Source organism: Centroberyx gerrardi, chromosome 16 (genome assembly GCF_048128805.1).
Source record: "Centroberyx gerrardi isolate f3 chromosome 16, fCenGer3.hap1.cur.20231027, whole genome shotgun sequence".
Taxonomy (NCBI): Eukaryota; Metazoa; Chordata; class Actinopteri; order Beryciformes; family Berycidae; genus Centroberyx; species Centroberyx gerrardi.
In genome coordinates this window covers 26,705,401-26,723,706 of record NC_136012.1, presented here as the reverse complement: position 1 = coordinate 26,723,706, position 18,306 = coordinate 26,705,401, and the positions used below count along the sequence as shown (strand labels likewise).

General features: G+C 42.1%; 1 protein-coding gene across 1 annotated transcript in view; it reads right to left on the bottom strand.

The window, feature by feature from the left end:
* fat2 (FAT atypical cadherin 2) overlaps positions 1–18,306 on the bottom strand; it is a 109,172-nt gene that overhangs the window by 71,514 nt on the left and 19,352 nt on the right. Inside the window, exons 3-6 of the mRNA XM_078288937.1 lie at positions 17,921–18,232; positions 9,591–9,649; positions 8,460–8,771; positions 5,801–6,008 (exon numbers count right to left, since the gene is read on the bottom strand). Coding sequence (XP_078145063.1) covers positions 5,801–6,008; positions 8,460–8,771; positions 9,591–9,649; positions 17,921–18,232 — 891 coding nt within the window. The remainder of the gene's footprint in view (positions 1–5,800; positions 6,009–8,459; positions 8,772–9,590; positions 9,650–17,920; positions 18,233–18,306) is intronic.

Here is an 18,306-nt window from a genome sequence, read left to right as displayed (position 1 = left end):
GTCATCCAGAGGTCTATTGCAATCAAAGTTGGGTCTCAATAACTGAGCTGAAACACTGCAGACCAGCCAGCCTCACTGACAGACCTGTTTAACTCTCTTAGATCTCCAAATCCCTGGATTGACTTCCTCTAAGCCACATATCGACCCCCAGACAGGCTTTCAGGGGAAAACTCGCCGAAACAGACGCAGCATCGCAAATCGCTGGCTGGCGTCTCGGCACAGAGAGGAAAATTTAATGTAAAAGCAGTTTTTCGACTTTGGGGATCATCTCCAGTAAGAAATGATGTCCAAGTAGAAGATAAAGCTGCTGTGTGGCTAATAGAGCAAGGCACTAACACTGTCAGGGTTGGGGGTTATATTCCCTCTGTGGCCATCCATGCTGAAAATATCTGCACTTACGGTACTGCAAGACATTTGAATTAAAGTGTTTAAATGTAATGTAGGAAGAAATTATTTCCCGTGCAGGAAATTGATATTGATATTTCCCAATATTTCTATCTATCCATCCATTTTCTTTCCATACATCCATCCATCCATCTTCTAACAGATTATCCCGGTGGCAAGCAGAGCAGTCCTAATGCTCCTCCTGGGGGATCGCCATGTGCTCCCAGGCATGCTGGGAGATGTAGTCCCTGCAGGGTCTTTCGGTCACTACCCAAAGCTCGTGACCATATGGGTGAAGGTCGGAACAAAAATCATCCAGAGCTTTGCACACTAGTGCAGCCGCTGCACCTAACTGACGGTCAATCTCAAGATCCCTTTTACCTCCAGTCAGGAATAAAATGTCTCATAAAAATCTCATGAAAATTTGTGGAATGAGCACAAACTCTGAAATGAAGGCTATGTGTTGTGGACATGAATAATGTAAAGATTAAGGTTCCTCCACCTTGAAAGGACCATGGACAAGCCATTTCCATGTGTTCATCATGAGAAAAAGTTAGCTAATGGTTAAGTTTAGGTAAGTAAATCACCCTTGCTTTCAAGGTTCAGGTTAGGTTTAGGCAAATAAACGTTTAGTTAAGGTTAGGGTAAGGTTTTGATCATGATTTCATCAGAAACAAATCACAAAAAATGAAAACTTCACTCCAATAAAAAACCTTTTCGCAGGAGTTGGGAATTGAACCTGGGAGTTGAAGGCAAAACGTAATCCAGGTAATCCTTTCCTTGTGGGGAAATTTATTCTCTAACTTTTCTCGCAAGGAGAACATATTTGTATTTTGAGACATTGTGCTCATTTCACAAAATTTCGGGAGACCTTGCTGGAATAAGACCCCAAGATACACAAACTCCTCCGTTTAGGACAGTTGCTCACCCATCACCTGAATGGGACGGGTCACTTTTTGTCACCACTCTCCTTGACCTTGATATCTTGTCAATGAATATATTTCCACTCGGCCTTGACGCGGCGTGTTGTTTTTCGCTTTGTGGAGCTTTTGAAGTCGGGTGGGTTTTTGTGGGTTTGAGTTATTTTGACAGCGACGGAAGTCTTCATCCGTCTCTCTGAATTATCTCACTGTCAGAGAGCATCGATAGGCATCTGGGTTCTGCCGCTGGAGAGGAGGAGGAGGGTGAAGCAGGACAATAAATACCTGATGATATCTGCAGGAGAGAGGAATCCTGTGACATAACAACATTCCCTCATCTGCCAACTCCCAGATCAGGGTCAGTGATACACTACTGAAGAAATGAATAGATTAAGATTAAATTAAATAAAATAATAAAATAGAGCGCGTTAGAATATAGACTAGGATAGAATAGAATAAAACAGAGAAGAGAAGAGAAGAAGAAAATGTATGAGGGCAGGCCTGAATATAAATATATAATAGAACAGAATATACGAGAGCAGAATAATAGAGAGTAAAAAAAATATCTAGCCATGGCAAAAACTTGCGTATTCCTGAAGGGAGGGATGACAGAGGAGAGAGAGAGAGAGAGAGAGAGGGAGGGAGGGAGGGAGGAGAAGAGTAAAATTGAGTAAAAGAGAATAAACAGAGTAGAATAGAATGGGAACTGAAGTGAACAGCCTGGTTAATTGTCCTCTCTGCTCTCAGTGACCCAGGTTAAACGTGGTGAATGAGGACGGTTCAGGTTGAGCTGAGAGCTGACAGGCCATCAGTGATAATCACTAGGAGTTACGCTCCCAGACCACACAGGAGCAAAAAAAAAAACGCTGCACAATTATCCACCGCTCAAGACAAACAGTTCAACTCTGAGGCAACGTCCAAGGCTGGACCGCGAGGAAATATAGAGCCAACTGCTTTCATGCATAACAAACCATTTCTAATCAATTTAATTGGTGCCACCTTGCACCAAAAATATGTTATCTGAAGAGTACGACACTTTGATTACTGGTTCTTGTTAGTTCTGGTTAGTTCAACTACTAGGAAACTCACTTTTCATCCACTGACCGCACTGGTTTCCAAAATACACCAGCACCTTTTACTACCATCCAAATTTAACAATTCAACAAAATTTACCAGCATTGTGCTGGTGGCTGGTGTCCTGCTTTCCCATCCAGCTGACCCGTCTGCTCTACTGCTAGTGAATTGCTTTAGCTGATTTTAAATCAATATTGTGTGTCAGCTGATTATTGCTTATTGCAAAATAAGCCTCTTCACGGTAATCAAGACTCTGCTTCGTGACACAACATGCCTTATTCACACCGAGGCTATTTTGAACACTCGGGTGGGAACTCTACCTGGAAAACTGGCATACAAACTAGTACTTCAACACATAAGTGAGGACTTCTGATAAACCTAACAGTTATGAAATTATATAGCGATTTTGGGAACAACTACAACGACTGCTTGAATTTAGCAGGGAAGTTAGCTAGCTCATTTGTTAGTCAGCTACTAGCTAACTACCTTGACTCTGGTAGCTAGCGATAATGGACCAAATCCATTAAAATCCCTCCAGATTCTTAAGATCCATTTGTTTCCAATATGTTTTGTTTAATGATAAATGTTTGTATGATGTCCATCTTGATTCACAACAGTAGGACAGAGCTCTTCCAGGTTTTAAGGATATGTATAAGGTCAATACAACGTAACATTACGCAACAGCTGCTGTGCGGAAACTAAATTTCTGCTCAGGGATCAAGAAAGTGTCTATTCTATTCTAATCTATTCTATTCTATTCTATTCTAGTCTAATCTGGCATGGGTGAAGCTTGGCACACCAAACTGAACAGGAGGAACCGTGGTCTTTCCCGCCACACGCTGCCCCACCTGGCAGGAAGCGGCCTGGCAGAGCCTGGTGCGGCCCGGCGCCGCTCAGGGGGGCGGAGCCAGGCTGTAACACGGTGACCGGGTTGAGTTCCACAGGAGCCGCTCTGGTGCTAAAAATGTCTCCACTCGTGTTATTTTCAGTCAAGCGCTTTGTGGCAGTCCTGTTTGTTAAAAGCGGCGCATAAAAAGACAGGAAGCCAGAATGGAGGGGGGGATGAGGGAGGAGAGAGAGAGAGAGAGAGAGAGAGAGAGGAGGATGAAGAGGAAGAGGAGGAAGAGGAGGAGCGGCCGGTCGTCCCTCCTGGGTGGATCTGGCAGGTGATGAGAGGAGGAACGCTGCTGATTTATCCGGGCTGAGAGAAAACCTCCTGCTGGTACTGCTGACACCAAGACCTTTTTTTCCTCTTCTCCTCCCTCCCTCCCTCTCTCTCTCTCTCTCTCTCTCTCTCTCTCTCTCTCCTCTGTCATCCCTCCCTTCAGGAATACGCAAGTTTTTGCCATGGCTAGATATTTTTTTATTTTTTTATTTTTTCTGCAAAATCAACACTTCCCTGCAAATATTGCAAGGGATTGCAATTTAAACCATTTCTCTCTCATCTACCACAGAAAACCTTTTCCTTGAAGACAATGTCAGGGATTTTAATATTTATTAATTTCAATATTATACATAGTCATGAACTGAATTAATCATGAGAAATCACGGAGTTGTAAAATCAAGGCTCTTTGCTCAATTTTTAAACAAATTCAGAACAAAATCCAGCATATTTGGCAATAATAAGTCACAGAAAAACTCGGCAAAACTATTGAGCAACTGTTTACTTCCTTCATAAAGTAGACAAACATGCAAATCTCCCATGTATCACAGCCTTAGAGGAAAACTCCACTCCAGTCCACTTTAACACTCTTAAAAACAGCTATTGGTGATGTATTTTGCATTTCTGGGTATTTTAGTAGTTTGGTGTAATTTCCTCCTTCCTGCAGCTTCAATGGAGTTTGATATGAGAAAATGTTTCAGGATGTAAAACATCAGCGGTAAACGTCAGGTTTTGGTGTCAGTCCCTCAGAATCAAAGAGCGAGGACTTCTTTCTAGAGCCGCCATTTTGCACCGAGAGATGTTCAACAATCATACAGGGAGAAATCCATCGTAGAAGAGGAGAGAGACCAGTTTCTCCACCCACAGGAGCAGGAGAGAGACCAGAATGCACTGCAGCAGAGAGACAGGTTGGGTTTTGAGTAGAAGAACACGACTCTCGCTTTTTTAAAACTCGCTCTGTTGCTCTTACTAACTGCTACTTAACTTAATAACTTGAAGTCATTATCACTCTCACCACCTACACATATAAACCACAGCTGAACGCAACAAGTTCAGGCACACTCTCTGAGGGTTGTCAAAAAAGGCATTCTGGGAAATCTCTAACTGAAATAGAAGCAGGCGAGGCAGGTTGAGGGAAAAGTGGGCTCACCAAAAGAACGTAAATTACAACACTTCATCATAAAATAACCCGTGGAATGCACTGGGCATCACAGATTGATGATATATAACAGCGGAAGAAGATCCGAGGGGGATTTTTCCTTCAAGTCACACTCATATTGTTTATCCCTTCCCTCCGCTCGGCTCTAATATCATTCACTGTTGTAGGATTTTTTTTGCTGACCTTTAGAAAATAACTTCTCTCTACACTGTCATGGACTCACATGGATGATGCTTGTAGCTTGTTTGTATTCCCCGCTGCGAGCCGGCGCCATGCAAGTCAGCACTACAGTGTAAGTGGCAATATGGTGAAATGTCAGATATAATTTCTCACCGTGCTGTCCTGTCTGGCTCGGCTCCAGCACTTAACATGAAGCAAATGGAGGGACATGTGTGTGTGTGATCTATGCAGAGTCTTTACATGGCAGTCGCTAAGAACTAGATGCAGGTGTTACATTTTAACCCTTTCTTATCAAATTGAGTGTGTTATGGAAATAAATCGTACTACCGGTCTGTTTACCCATCATTTGTCCTCTTTCAGAAATCATTGCCTCATTTGTGTTGCTGTTGTTTTTCATCGGAGATTAAAGTTTACTCCGGTGTCCAAACCAAGTCTGCACAGCAAACAGCTTCCGATCAATAGTCAGCTCAATAATGGGAGTTTAGATGCCTTGTGTGTGTGTGTGTGTGAGTGTGTGTGTGTGTGTGTGTGTGTGCAAAGAACAGGGGAATGAGTGTGAATGTATGTGTGATTGTGTCTAGTGTTTCCGGTGTGTGTATGTGTGTGTGTGTCTATGTAAAGGGGCAAGAGGACAAGTTTATGTGTGTACGTGTGTGTGTGTGTGTGTGTGTGTGTGTGTGTGTGTGCATGTGTGTGTGTGGTGTGTTTGTGTATATGTGTGTGCAAAGAGACAGGGGAATGAGTGTGAATGTTTGTGTGATTGTGTCTAGTGTTTCCGGTGTGTGTATGTGTGTGTGTGTCTATGTAAAGGGGCAAGAGGACAAGTTTATGTGTGTACCAGTGTGTGTGTGTGTGTGTACGTGTGTGTGTGTGTGTGTGTGTGTGTGTGTGTGTGTGTGTGCGTGCGTTCCTTCCCCTCACCTACGATATCGAACCACCTCAGCCGCTGCGTCTCTGTCATGATGATGCCCACCATGTGAGTGACAGGCTCCGTTTCCATGACGGCAAAGGTGAAGTGGGGCTCGTCGAACGTGATTGGCTCGGCGGAGGGCGGCGGGCGGGCGATCCACTCGATGTCGAGACGCGCCGTGGACGAGCGAGACGGGCTGCCCCCGTCCGTCGCTTTGATCTGAGGAGCAACACGGGAGTCAAATTAACGCTGTGAAGAGGTTTTCATTCTGGATGTTCCAGGTGAAACGTCTCAGTTTGAATGAAGGTCTGAGTTTGTTCAGGTTAACTGAGCTGACTCTGCTCAAGCTACAACTCAGAGTGTTTTGGAGTAGAGACTAGGGCTAAAGACAAGACAGTTTACTGTGTCACAGTAACCAAATCCACCTTATCACACTATTCACTTTTACTGAGAACGCTACTGAATGGATCTACAGCCACACCACAACAAGCTGACTCAGCTCGCTCTTTTTGTTGCCTGGTTGTTATATATTTTATACATTATTTGTGCACAGCCAGTTCACCGTTGGACCTCCATGATGCATATCTGCTTGACCATGATAGGATTTAAAAAAAAAAGATGTCTACACCTATGTTTTGATGGCCAATTAAGCAATGGGGAAAGAATCATAAAATGTCCAGATCAGCATGCTATGGTGAAATTGCAATTTTAAGAAAGCCAAGAATGTTGCTATCTATCTATCTATCTATCTATCTATCTATCTATCTATCTATCTATCTATCTATCTATCTATCTATCTATCTATCTATCTATCTATCTATCTATCTATCTATCTATCTATCTATCTATCTATCTATCTATCTATCTATCTATCTATCTATCTATCTACCAAATAGAAACCCTAACCCAGGCAGTGTTAGTGCCTTTCTAAAACCATTGACCTACATAAGGAAAAGATTTTCCTTGTAATGATAAAATTTCAAATGCAAATTTGAGTCAAAAGCTGTAAGTACTGAGACAGGAAGCTTAAGTTGGTCTTTTTTCCCCATGGAGGCCAAAAACATCCTTTAACAAGGCAGGAAACTCACTTTTCATCCACTGACTGCACTGGTTTCCAGAATACACCAGCAACATTTTCTATTTTAACATTCAAATTTAACAATTCAACAAAATTGGTGACTGACAGCATGCTGTTCTGCCTCATATCCATCCTTTGACGTTAAATCCACATTGTGCTGTAACTAATGACCGCATGTCAGCTGAAGGGGAGAGGGACTTATTTGATGTTACTGAAAACCTGTAGAGCTTTTCTGTAGCTGAGTACACAGCACGCTGGACGCCGCTCTGTTATATGACAGGGAGTGATGACAAGGTAACATTCACTGGTGTTAGGCCAAAAGACCAAAAGTCCAAAGACAGGGTGTTACTGGAATGCTTTTGACAGCTAATTTAGCTTCTGTAGCACAGCTGGCGGACCCTTTAAAGTCTCCACAGAGCCACACAAATGAAGCGCGTCCCATTAGAGATTTTATTTACCTGGAGCCTGTTCAAATACCGACTGATTACCGCCCTCACTGACAGACACGAGACACTTCTTTGCTTCCGAGCCACACAGCGTCATGCGAGCAGATCGTCCAAGTTCACAGCAAAAGCGCAAATAACCTTGGCCGTTTGGTGCGTGATTTATGCAAAGCGGCTTATGCTACCATGGGTGCATCCATTTCTTTTTTTACATGGGTGATCACAACCCTTTCTCAACACACACACACACACACACACACACACACAAACCCTGGCTGTGTCTGTGCCTCGCTCTACTCATACAGCTACAGGTCCAACTTTAAAGCATAAATGGCCTGAATACAGTAATATAAAAAGCAGACTTAATATAATTTTTTTACCATTAAACATAGGATATTTCTTAAAGGAATAGTTATAGTAAAGTTATATAATACATGCATATAGCTCCCAACTACTTAAAGGAATAGTTCACCCAAAAATGAAAATGGGTGAGTAGATAATGACGAAAGTTAAATTTTTGGGTGAACTATTCCTTTAATTTATTGGGAACTACATAAATGTATTATATGCCATGCTCGCCCCATTGAGAAACACAGGGAATGGAACCTCTAATCTGATCCAACCCCTAATTTATTGTTAGTATCAGTGTTAAATCTAGGGCTGCAACTAACGATTATTTTCATTGTCGATTAATCTGTCGATTATTTTCTCGATTAATCGATTAGTTGTTTGGTCTATAAAATGTCAGAAAATTGTGAAAAATGTCGATCAGTGTTTCCCAAAGCCCAAGATGACGTCTTCAAATGTCTTGTTTTGTCCACAACCCAAAGATATTCAGTTTACTGTCATAGAGGAGTAAAGAAACCAGAATATATTCACATTTAAGAAGCTGGAATCAGAGAATTTTGACTTATTTTTCTTAAAAAATTACTCAAACTGATGAATCGATTATCAAAATAGTTGGCGATTAATTTAATAGTTGACAACTAATCGATTAATCGATTCATCGTTTCAGCTCTAGTTAAATCCACATGTACTTACAGGAAAACATACATGTCAGTTTGTATTTGCATGACAGAACATCAAAAATATTGACAATTCTAAAAAAAGTTCTAGAAAAATAACAGTTAAACAGCGCGGAGCTCGTACCGTCAGAATACTGTAGTTCCCGGACCAGAAGTTTCCGTGTGACGTCACCTCGCCGGTCACCGCGTCGATCTCGAACCGCTCGTCCCGGTTGTCCTGGAGAGCGTAGGTCACCACGGCGTTGGGGCCCTCGTCGTCGTCGCGGGCGACCATCCTGCAGACCTCCTGTCTGCCGGCGGCGGCGCGCTGCTCGGGCAGCTTGACGTGGAAGAGCTTGTCGGTGAACTTCGGTCGGTTGTCGTTGTCGTCCAGAACCCGGATCACAACGGTGGCGGTGGAGCGCAGCGCCGGGGATCCGTTATCTGATACTATTACCTGAGGGTGAAGGGGAAAGAGGGATAATAACTTAATAATAACAATAATAATGCTAGTTGTAAGCACTTTCTTTGATGTCCAATGCATTCCGGGAGTTATTTTGTGATGAAGTTTTTGCAATTTACTTTTTTGTTGAACTCACTTTCCCTCAACCTGCCTCGTCTACTTCTATTTCAGTTAGTGATTTCCTACATTTCCCAGAATGCCTTTTGACAACTGCCAGAGAACGGGCGTGAACTTGTTGCATTCAGCAATGAGTTATAAGTGTAGGTGCAGAGAACAATAGCGATACCTAAAGTATAATAAGAGCAAGAGAGCGAGAGTTTTTCCAGTTGAGAAAAAGAGTCTCTCCCCTCACTCAAACCCCATCCTGTCTCTCTGCTGCAGTGCATTCTGGTCTCTCTCCTGCTCCTGTGGTGGAGAAACTGGTCTCTCTCCTCTTCTACGATGGATTTCTCCCTGTATGATTGTTGAACGTCTCTCGGTGCAAAAATGGCGGCTCTAGAAAGAAGCCCTCGCTCTTTGATTCTGAGGGACTGACACCAAAACCTGACGTTTACCGCTGATGTTTTACATCCTGAAACATTTTCTCATATCAGACTCCACTGTAGCTGCTGGAAACATCTGGAGGTGACGTCACCTGATGGACCCAGGAATGTGAGATACATCACCACTGAATATTTTTCAGCAGTGTTAAAGTGTGTTAGAGATCTTTCCTTCAGGTGGTGGAAGGTAATTAGCTTTATCTCCCACTGATGTTTGGTTTGTTGTGGCTTCGATCCGAAGGGAAGTGAAAATGTTGTTTAGAATGAGTCTCACCTCGATGCTGTGCTCCGGTTTATCCTCCCGATCCAAGGCTGAGAGAGTGCTGATGACACCTACACACACACACACACACACACACACGCACACACACACACACACACACAGGATGAGGAATCAATGCTGTTAGTATGTGTGAATCTCAGTCCACGGCAGTGAGAGTGCTCATTACATCACACCTAAACAAACACGCAGAGTTAGGGGCGTTATTGCTGCTGCTGTTGTTGTTGTTGTTGTTAATGTGTGTGTGTGTGTGTGTGTGTGTGTGTGTGTGTGTGTGTGTGTCTCAACCAAAGCAATAAGAGAGCTGATCACACCTAAACAAACATACAGAGTTAAGGATGTTGTTACTGCTGTTGTTGTTGCTGCTGTTATTGGTGGTGCTGTGTGTGTGTGTGTGTGTGTGTGTGTGTGTGTGTGTGTCCCTGTTTTCATGTTTAAACTTTTTTAAACAAGCTGTTCCCCTGCTGGGAACAAGTTTGGCAAGTGATTTGATTTTGTCTCCAGACTTATGAAGCTTATTTTTACACAAATTATCTCAGTGCTCCGGCAGATAATTGTGCTCATTCCAATCGATTTCACTTGATTCATGTCATGATTTTTTTAATCACCAGACGAGGAATTAAATCTCGAAACAAGAAACTTTAACACCAGACAAGCCAAATGAAATTTGCCTAAGAGAAGACCGTTGTTAGTTTTTGAAAATCGAACAATACTGGTTTGTACAGAAAGGAAGGCTTTAACTAGGAGAAGTTATAGAGGGACATAAAAAGAAAAAAGATGAGATATTTCAATGCTAAAATGATAAACAGCAGTGAGTTGGGGGTGGCTTGGCCTTTCTAGCGTTAAGAAACAAGCTTGAAACAAGACACATTATCTTGAAAAAAGGTGAAATATATTGAAATTAGCTAAATTATCTGCCAGTGCAGTGAGATCATTTGAATAAAAATATCCTGAAGTAAGGTTGATAAGTCTGGATACAAGATAGGATTACTTGCAACACTTGTGCTGTGTGTGAGTGTGTGTGTGTGTGTGCGTGCGTGTGTGTGTGTCATATCTCATCTCTCCTCCTTCCCACCGGGCAGCGGCCGCCGTTAGCCGGTAAATCTGGGTGTTTAACGGCCTCGCTCTCACCGATCTCCCCGGTGGGAAACAATTCACAGATTCACTATTCTGCTGCAAATGAGCTGAGAGAGTCCGGCGGCGCTCGGCGCTCCTAAAACCTCACAGGAAAATCCAAATGTCGACTTCTCTGAGAGTATTTTTCCATGTGAAGTGCTGGCTGCTTACAACACTGATCCATCTGCTTCATTTTATTCCTGTGTGTGTGTGTGTGTGTGTGTGTGTGAGGGAAGGTGTATGTATGTGTGTGTTTCTGTGTGTGTCTCTCTCTGTGTGCAAGCATGTTTGTGTGTTTGTGTACATATAGTATGTGTGTGTACATTTATGTTTCAGTGTGTATCTATATGCGTTGTGTGTGTGTGCATGTGCATGTGTAAGGGCTTCTGTGTGTGTCTGTAAATACACATGTGTTTGTATGTGTGTGTGTGTGTGTGTGTGTGCATGTGTCTGTAACTGTCTGTCAATGTATGTGTGTTTAGGTGAGTGTGTCTGTGTGTGTGTGTCTGTGTGTGTGTGTCTGTATCTGTATCTGTGTGTGTGTGTGTTTCTGATATAAGAAATGAAATACCTCACTGAACAGGTTTATGAGACACATTTGGCCGGTGTTCAGCTGTGTGTGTGTGTGTGTGTGTGTGTGTGTGTGTGTGTGTGTGTGTGTGTGTTGGGAGTTTGGCTGCGGCTGCTGGAGTTTCCAGAGAAAACCGACAGAAGCAACAAACCTCCCGACGAAACCAGAAGTCCTGAACGCAAACCTACAGCTGGGAGTCCATCCAAGTGTTTTTATACATATGATGTTATATCGAATTAGAAAAGCTAAATGACAACATCAAATTTCGCTAAAACATTTTAAAATCGTATTTTAATACTGCGTGTATTTTTAGATCATACATATTTTTCTCTGCCTCACTGTGTTCTACTGTTATTTTGCACTCCCTGTTTATATGCTGTAAATTCACATATTTACATTTTTTTTTTACTCAATGTATTCTCGTGGATGTAATTGTTAGATCTGTTATGTTTAATATGCCGCATTTGCTCTTGTTCTTACTTATTTCCTGATTTTGCAGAATCCTGTTTATTTCCTGCTGCATTAGCCAATTTCCCCACGGGGATCATGAAAGTTTCATCTAATATAATGCAATCTAATCTCATTATGAATTATGCAAAGTGTGTTTTTAGAATGGCTATTCCCTCTAATATGAACCGCAGACAGACAGTGACAGGTATGAGAACTAAGGGTCAGCTAACGAGGGGGGTTAATAAAGCTGAAGAGGTAATGGGGCAGGTGAAGGGTGTTTGGATAGGAGGGGTTAAGTGTGTGTGTGTGTGTGTGTGTGTAAGGGTGAAGTGTGCAAGGGTTGTGGGGATTTCTAGAGCTTTAAGTGTAGAGGGAGAGGTCAGAGGTCAGGGTGGGGGGGGGGGTTCTGGTCAGTGAGGATGGGATGGTCAGGAGGGGTGGGGGTGTTATAAAGGAGGTGAGGGGAGGAGGCATGTGGAGTGATAGGGATGAAGGGTGGAGGTAAGTGAGGAGGGGCAGTAAAAGTCTGGTTTAGGGCATCTGCTAGATAAGATGGATGGATTTATTGTAACGGCAGAGGAGGAGTCTGGGAGTTTTTGGTTGGAGCCTGGGGTGCGGGGTGCAGGTCTGGACTGTGGAGGGTTTAGGAACAGGGAGGGAAAGAGGAAGATCCGCTCTGATTCATCAGCGAAAGGAGATTTATCTTTCTGTACTGAAAGAGAACTCTATGTTTTGAAATTGTCAGAAAACTCCTCTTGGGGTTGGAGCAAAAAGTGAGACTTCTATGACGTCTAATATATGTTTTTTTATTGGACACGTGCAGTACACTATACCCAGGGTGTCATGCACAGTTCAGTCCAGGTGTGTAAAGAGCATGCTGGCAAAACATCAAGACATATATCAAGACATATATGGTCCTGGCTCGCTTCCAAAGGATCCCGGCAGACATTGTTGAACTGTCACCAGTGTTACAGCATGGTACTGATACCGTACCATATAGCAGGCCAAGTATAGGTGCAACATGGCACTTGTGCAATTGAAAATCTCCATACAGATGCATAAATTGTATATGGGTGCACTTTGGCTCTATCCCCAAGTGGAATAATTTGGAAAAATCAAAGATCAAATAGCAAGTTTTGCCCTCTTTTCAGGTGTTGGAAGTTACAAGGAATGGCCAGCTAACTATTTGGTTGTGTTTTGTATTACAGTATAGACATTTGGTTCTGCTGTGTAACATTAAAATAAAGTCGGGTTAGTTGTGTCACCATACCTTAAGGAGATGCTAACCCACCTAAAACAATTTCAACAATTCGTATTTGTATTTGATTTGTATTTGTTTCAGTGGAGAGTTTTAGTGTCCCATGATGGTCTAATTGCTGTTTCAGAGGCTTTTCCACCCTGACAAGAATAAAGGAACTGTAATTTTTTGGCATCAAAATGGTCAAATTTAAAGATATTGAATATCGGCACAAAACATCTATTATTGGCAGCGTCGCTCCAAAAATATCGGCCTTCAAAAACCCATATCAGCCGAAACCCTACAAGAAAGCGTTATATACAGTACTGGTGTAGGATATGCAGGGATTATTACAATGACTACATGAACAGCACCCGTTTTCCTAAAGGATCATTTCAGTTTCGTCTAATTTAATCTTTAGTAAATCAGAGTAGAAGCCGGTGACGGGGGAGCGGTTACGTGTTAGGATCCACTGAAGGAGCGAGACAGGAGGAGGTGTGGGGGTTGTTTCCGTAGAAGGAGATGGGGGTCGTAAGTGGAGTGTAAGACCCTGCTGAGGGTCGTTCAGTCTTTTTACGACAGTCCAAACAAGCCCTGCTGGGAAGACATGATGAAGGCAGGCGGGAGACATTAGAAAGTGTGTTTTTGTCATTAGTCCAGACATGGGAAACAGGGGTGAAGCCTTGTCTCTCCCTCGCTGCCTGTTTGCACTCAGCCAGGCTGGATTGCTGTCAAAACCATGTGAAGATAAACAGTGTTGTCTGGCGGTTCAGTGTTGGGTTTTTTGTCTGTTTTCTCGCCTCGCTCTAACCAAGCTGTCAGCCTGCAACACCGCGGCTGCTACCTGTCACCTTTGTTTTTTATGTAGCCTTTATTTCACTCAGTAAGTCCTGTCAAAGTCACGTTTTCAAGGGAGACTTCAAAAAGGGAAGCAGCGTGACATTTCAGAGTAACATTTCAGAAATATCAGTGCGGGAGTGGGAGGGAGCGACACGTTGAGAGAGAGAGAGAGAGAGATAGACAGTCAGTCAGATAGATGGAGATTGAAAGGCAGAATTCACTAAGGCGGTGTTGTGAGTGGAATTTGCACGTTTTACACCTCAGTTGCTTGAGCTAAGAACGCAAAGTTTTCGTCTTATTCACTAAGTGCGTCTTATTTTGTCTTATTCACTAGCTTATTCACGTCTTATTCACCTACATTAGTACTGTATACAATGCTTTCTTGTACGATTTGACTGATAAGGGTTTTTGAAGGCTGATACCAACATGTTTGGAGTGAAGCTACCAATAATAGATATTTTATTATATTTAAATTTGACCATTTTGATGCCAAAAGATTACAGGGGTTCCTTCATTCTTGTCAGAGTGGAGAAGCCTCTGAAACAGCAATTAGACCATCATGAGACACTAAAACTCTCCATTGAAACAAATACAAATTAAATACAAATACAAATTGTTGTTGAAATTGTTAACACCTCCTTAAGGCACGGTGACACAAGGCTGATACCGACATGTTTGGAGGGAAGCTATCAATAATAGATATTTTGTATTTTCCGTTTAAAGCCCTGAAGAAGACCTACAGTGGTCGAAACATGTTGGCTTTTTTTTTTATTTCTATATTTGGAGTGCGTGGATTGTCCTTCTGTTTGTAGCACACTTTTTTTCCCTGTTTTCCAAGAGCACCCGATACATTTTTGATCCCAGCTTGACAATATAGAGCAACCAGTCATTTCCTTTTTTCCAATAGATATTTTGTGTTGATACTCAGTATCTTTAAATTTGACAATTTTGATGCCCAAAAATTACAAGGGTTCTGTGTTTCCACTAGAATTTTCTTCTTATCAGGGTGGAAAAGCCTCTGACACATTTAGACCATCATCAAGCATCTTTGAGTATTTAGAAAAGCACTATACAAATAAACTGTATTATTATTATTATTATTATTGTTGATGAGAGATTTTGAAAGATCAAGCTGTGGTGCAAACAAGCTGTTGAAAAGAACACTGATCAACAAATTGCCTCTTCATCACCACCTGCCATATATTACATTACATATATACATTACATATGCCATGGCAGGCACATAGAAGCTTTATTTTTTCTCCACTCGATGCGCACGGTTAATGAATAGCATGGTTTCTGATTCGGTGATTTTAGTGATATAGTGCACACTCTTCCCTTAGTGAATCTGAGCCTGAGTGTCGGCACGGTCTTGAAGCCTTGACTCTTGTACCAGACGGTCGTTACTCCACAGCAGCGCTCACTGCAGTGTGTTCTGAACATGTAGGAGAACCGAGAGCTTAGTCATGTACCTGCGTAGGCCGTGAGTCACTTCCATCCTGTTGAGGCATGAGAGATTTCTACATTATTAATACTGATAGTAGGTTTCAGTTTGATTTGTGAAGACAAGGCGGCCCGCCTTCTTGCTTCAACGGTGCGTTCACATGCACACAATGCTCTGACTGTGACAGCTTAAATTAAAGTGTTTATGTGGTTCAAAGTAACATGATTTATCTCAATTATCTGAGTTCACGTGGATTTATTTGATAGCCAGTAAATTTAGATATCAAGCAAAAAATGGCACAACATTTTGTCCGATTTATTTTGTATTCTTTGTCGTATTGTTACTCTTTTCATTTGAAACCACCAACTTGTCATGTTGGTGTACCACTTTAAAATGAATGAATGAAAGCAGACTAAGGTGTTTACACGGCCAAATAATTGGAGAAATTGAACAGAAATCTGTGTGTGTTAACTGGATCACAACCTTATTAAGATAGACTAAGGCTTTTACATGACAACTGCTATAGTTGGAGTATTGCTTTCATCATGTTAAAGTCAGATTATAAGAGTGCATGTGAACATACCCTCTGAATGCATTTCTTACCCTGTGTATTAGTTTCCTTTCTTTTGATTTATCTCCTGAGCCTGTGTGAGCTTATAGTACTTCAGTACCTTTTTTACATGAATTGATTGTCATCTATATTCAAAACAGTAAATCTGTCTGTTCGTATCAATTTCCTGTAGGAACATTTACCACAGCAATAACAGTACAACCAAGACCTGAAATTAGGGCTTTGACAAACCCTCAGAAAGTAAAAAAACAAACCTATACATAATAACTCTTATCAACAAGAACCAAAGCAATCTCAGCCTCTGCTTGTATGTGCGAGTAAATAAATATCAAACACACCTGCGGGGAATTTCACAAAGCAGGATTAGCAAGTTAGCCAGCAAACTTATGTAATATCTTCTGAACTTTTGTTTATTATTAGCGATCATCAACATGCATGACTGAATCATATCCCTAAAACTAATATTGAAGTTTTGCTTTACAGATTCAAATCAGTATCACCGGGATACAGCATAATCTTTTTCACATTGTTATCCGGCTAACTGTCTAATCCTGCTTTGTGAAATGCCCCCCTGCTGTTCTCCAGACACAAAAAAAGCCTGTTTCATGTGACATTTCATCTCAGTTCTCCGGCTGTTTCTGTGCCTCATGTTCTCCCTGCTTATTGTCTGACGTCTCGCTATTAACGCAACTCGCCTTCTCTCTCAGTAATCCTTTGGTATATTGGCCTTAGGGTGTGGACAAACACCAGAGCTACCTAGAGATTATAAGAAGAGGACAGGGCTTGTAGGAACTTGCAGCGTCAGAGCTAATGCTACACTAATTTGCCTGAACATCAAAGTGTGCGCCAGGTGACACACACACTCAGTTGCAACTGTCAAAGATGAACACACAGATACCTGGGGGGGGGGAGGAATTCGGGCATTTTTTTCCTGGTTGGGTGGCATGTTAGTTTTCTCTCATCAGCTGCACATCCTGTTAGACCCCGGCCGAATGAGTTTGTGAGTGATTTCTGAGGGAGATTTGCAGTATGAAGTTTTTAGTTTCAACTCTGCCCTCTGTGCGACACGCCCAGCCTCTGCTGCGCCTGTTCTGCTCAGACTTGCAGCAGAACACGGAGAGATATCAGCTATTTTTCAGCCCCCCTTGTGGGAAATAACACACTCGCTGTCAGGTTTTTACGGCTGCAGTAAAACGATTGAATCAAAATGTAAATCCGACATGGGGATATGGCCTAATGTATATTGATGTGTGAATTTCTGAAACAGAGAGGTACTATATATTCTATATATCCTATATATCCTAGATATTCACAATGGGAGTTTGAATCAAAATGTAAATGGCACAGGAGGGAGCCTGGAGCCTGCACTTCTGTCCAAACTGATCATGAGACAAGACGAAAATGACGCTGCACACATTGATCCAATTACAATCCATATCCCACAGCCTTATCAACTGCTCTGTATGGTGCCTCGTTAAGAAGCTTTCAATTATCTGTCTCAGGGGCATGGTCAATTTTACTGTCTTTTTTATTTTGTTATTTTATTTTACTACACACACAATGTCAAAAGGCTGAAGAGTGAAGCTGCTCACAGGATGTGAAGGATTTCATTTCAAAACATGATATCTCCCTTTTGAAAACAAAGTTACCTCATTTTCAATATTACACCACATCTGATTATGTCCTCTACAAGAAACAGTCTTTAATTAATGAATAACTTAATTAAGTAAATAATAAGAATTATTCATTTTGTGAGGGCAGGTGTTGCATTTTATATCTAGTTTTGGAGTCATTTAGTCATTTAGTTTAATATTCAGGCTTGTTTTTATTAAAACAAGTGAGATAATTTCACTCGTCTCAAATGCAAATCAGCTTGTTTCAAGAGTTGTCTTTAATCAAGTGATAGAAGTGGAGTCATCTGCATTATTTCAAGATATTGTAATTAATTCAGGCAAAATAAGTGTAATTATCTCACACTATTGGAAGGTTTTTTCACTTGCTTTAAGAAAAACAACATTTGAAGACTGAAAAGTTATAAAGTTAAAACAAAATAACCCGTAAAGATGGAGTTTTTTGATCACCCAGTGCTGATTACCTGTTTTGGGATTGACGTCGAAATACGTCCGCTGAGAGTCCAGCATCTGGAAGGAGAGCTTCCCCTCGGACGATGTGTCCACGTCCGTGGCCGACACTCGGAGGACCGACTTGGCCTTGGCCACGTTCTCCTGGACCGAGGCGAAATAGACGGGCTGAGAAAGTTCTGGAGCGTTGTCATTAACGTCCAGGACCTCCAGGAAGACGTGGGTCCAGGAGATCAGAGGCTCGGTTCCCAGGTCGGTGGCATAGACAGAAAGCCAGTAGTGAGGCATCGTCTCACGGTCCAACGTCTCGGTCGTACGAATCACACCTGAGGGAAATGAAAGGCATGAAGTTTGGCTTACTGCTAAGATAGGACACCATCATTCAACATGTTGCTGTACC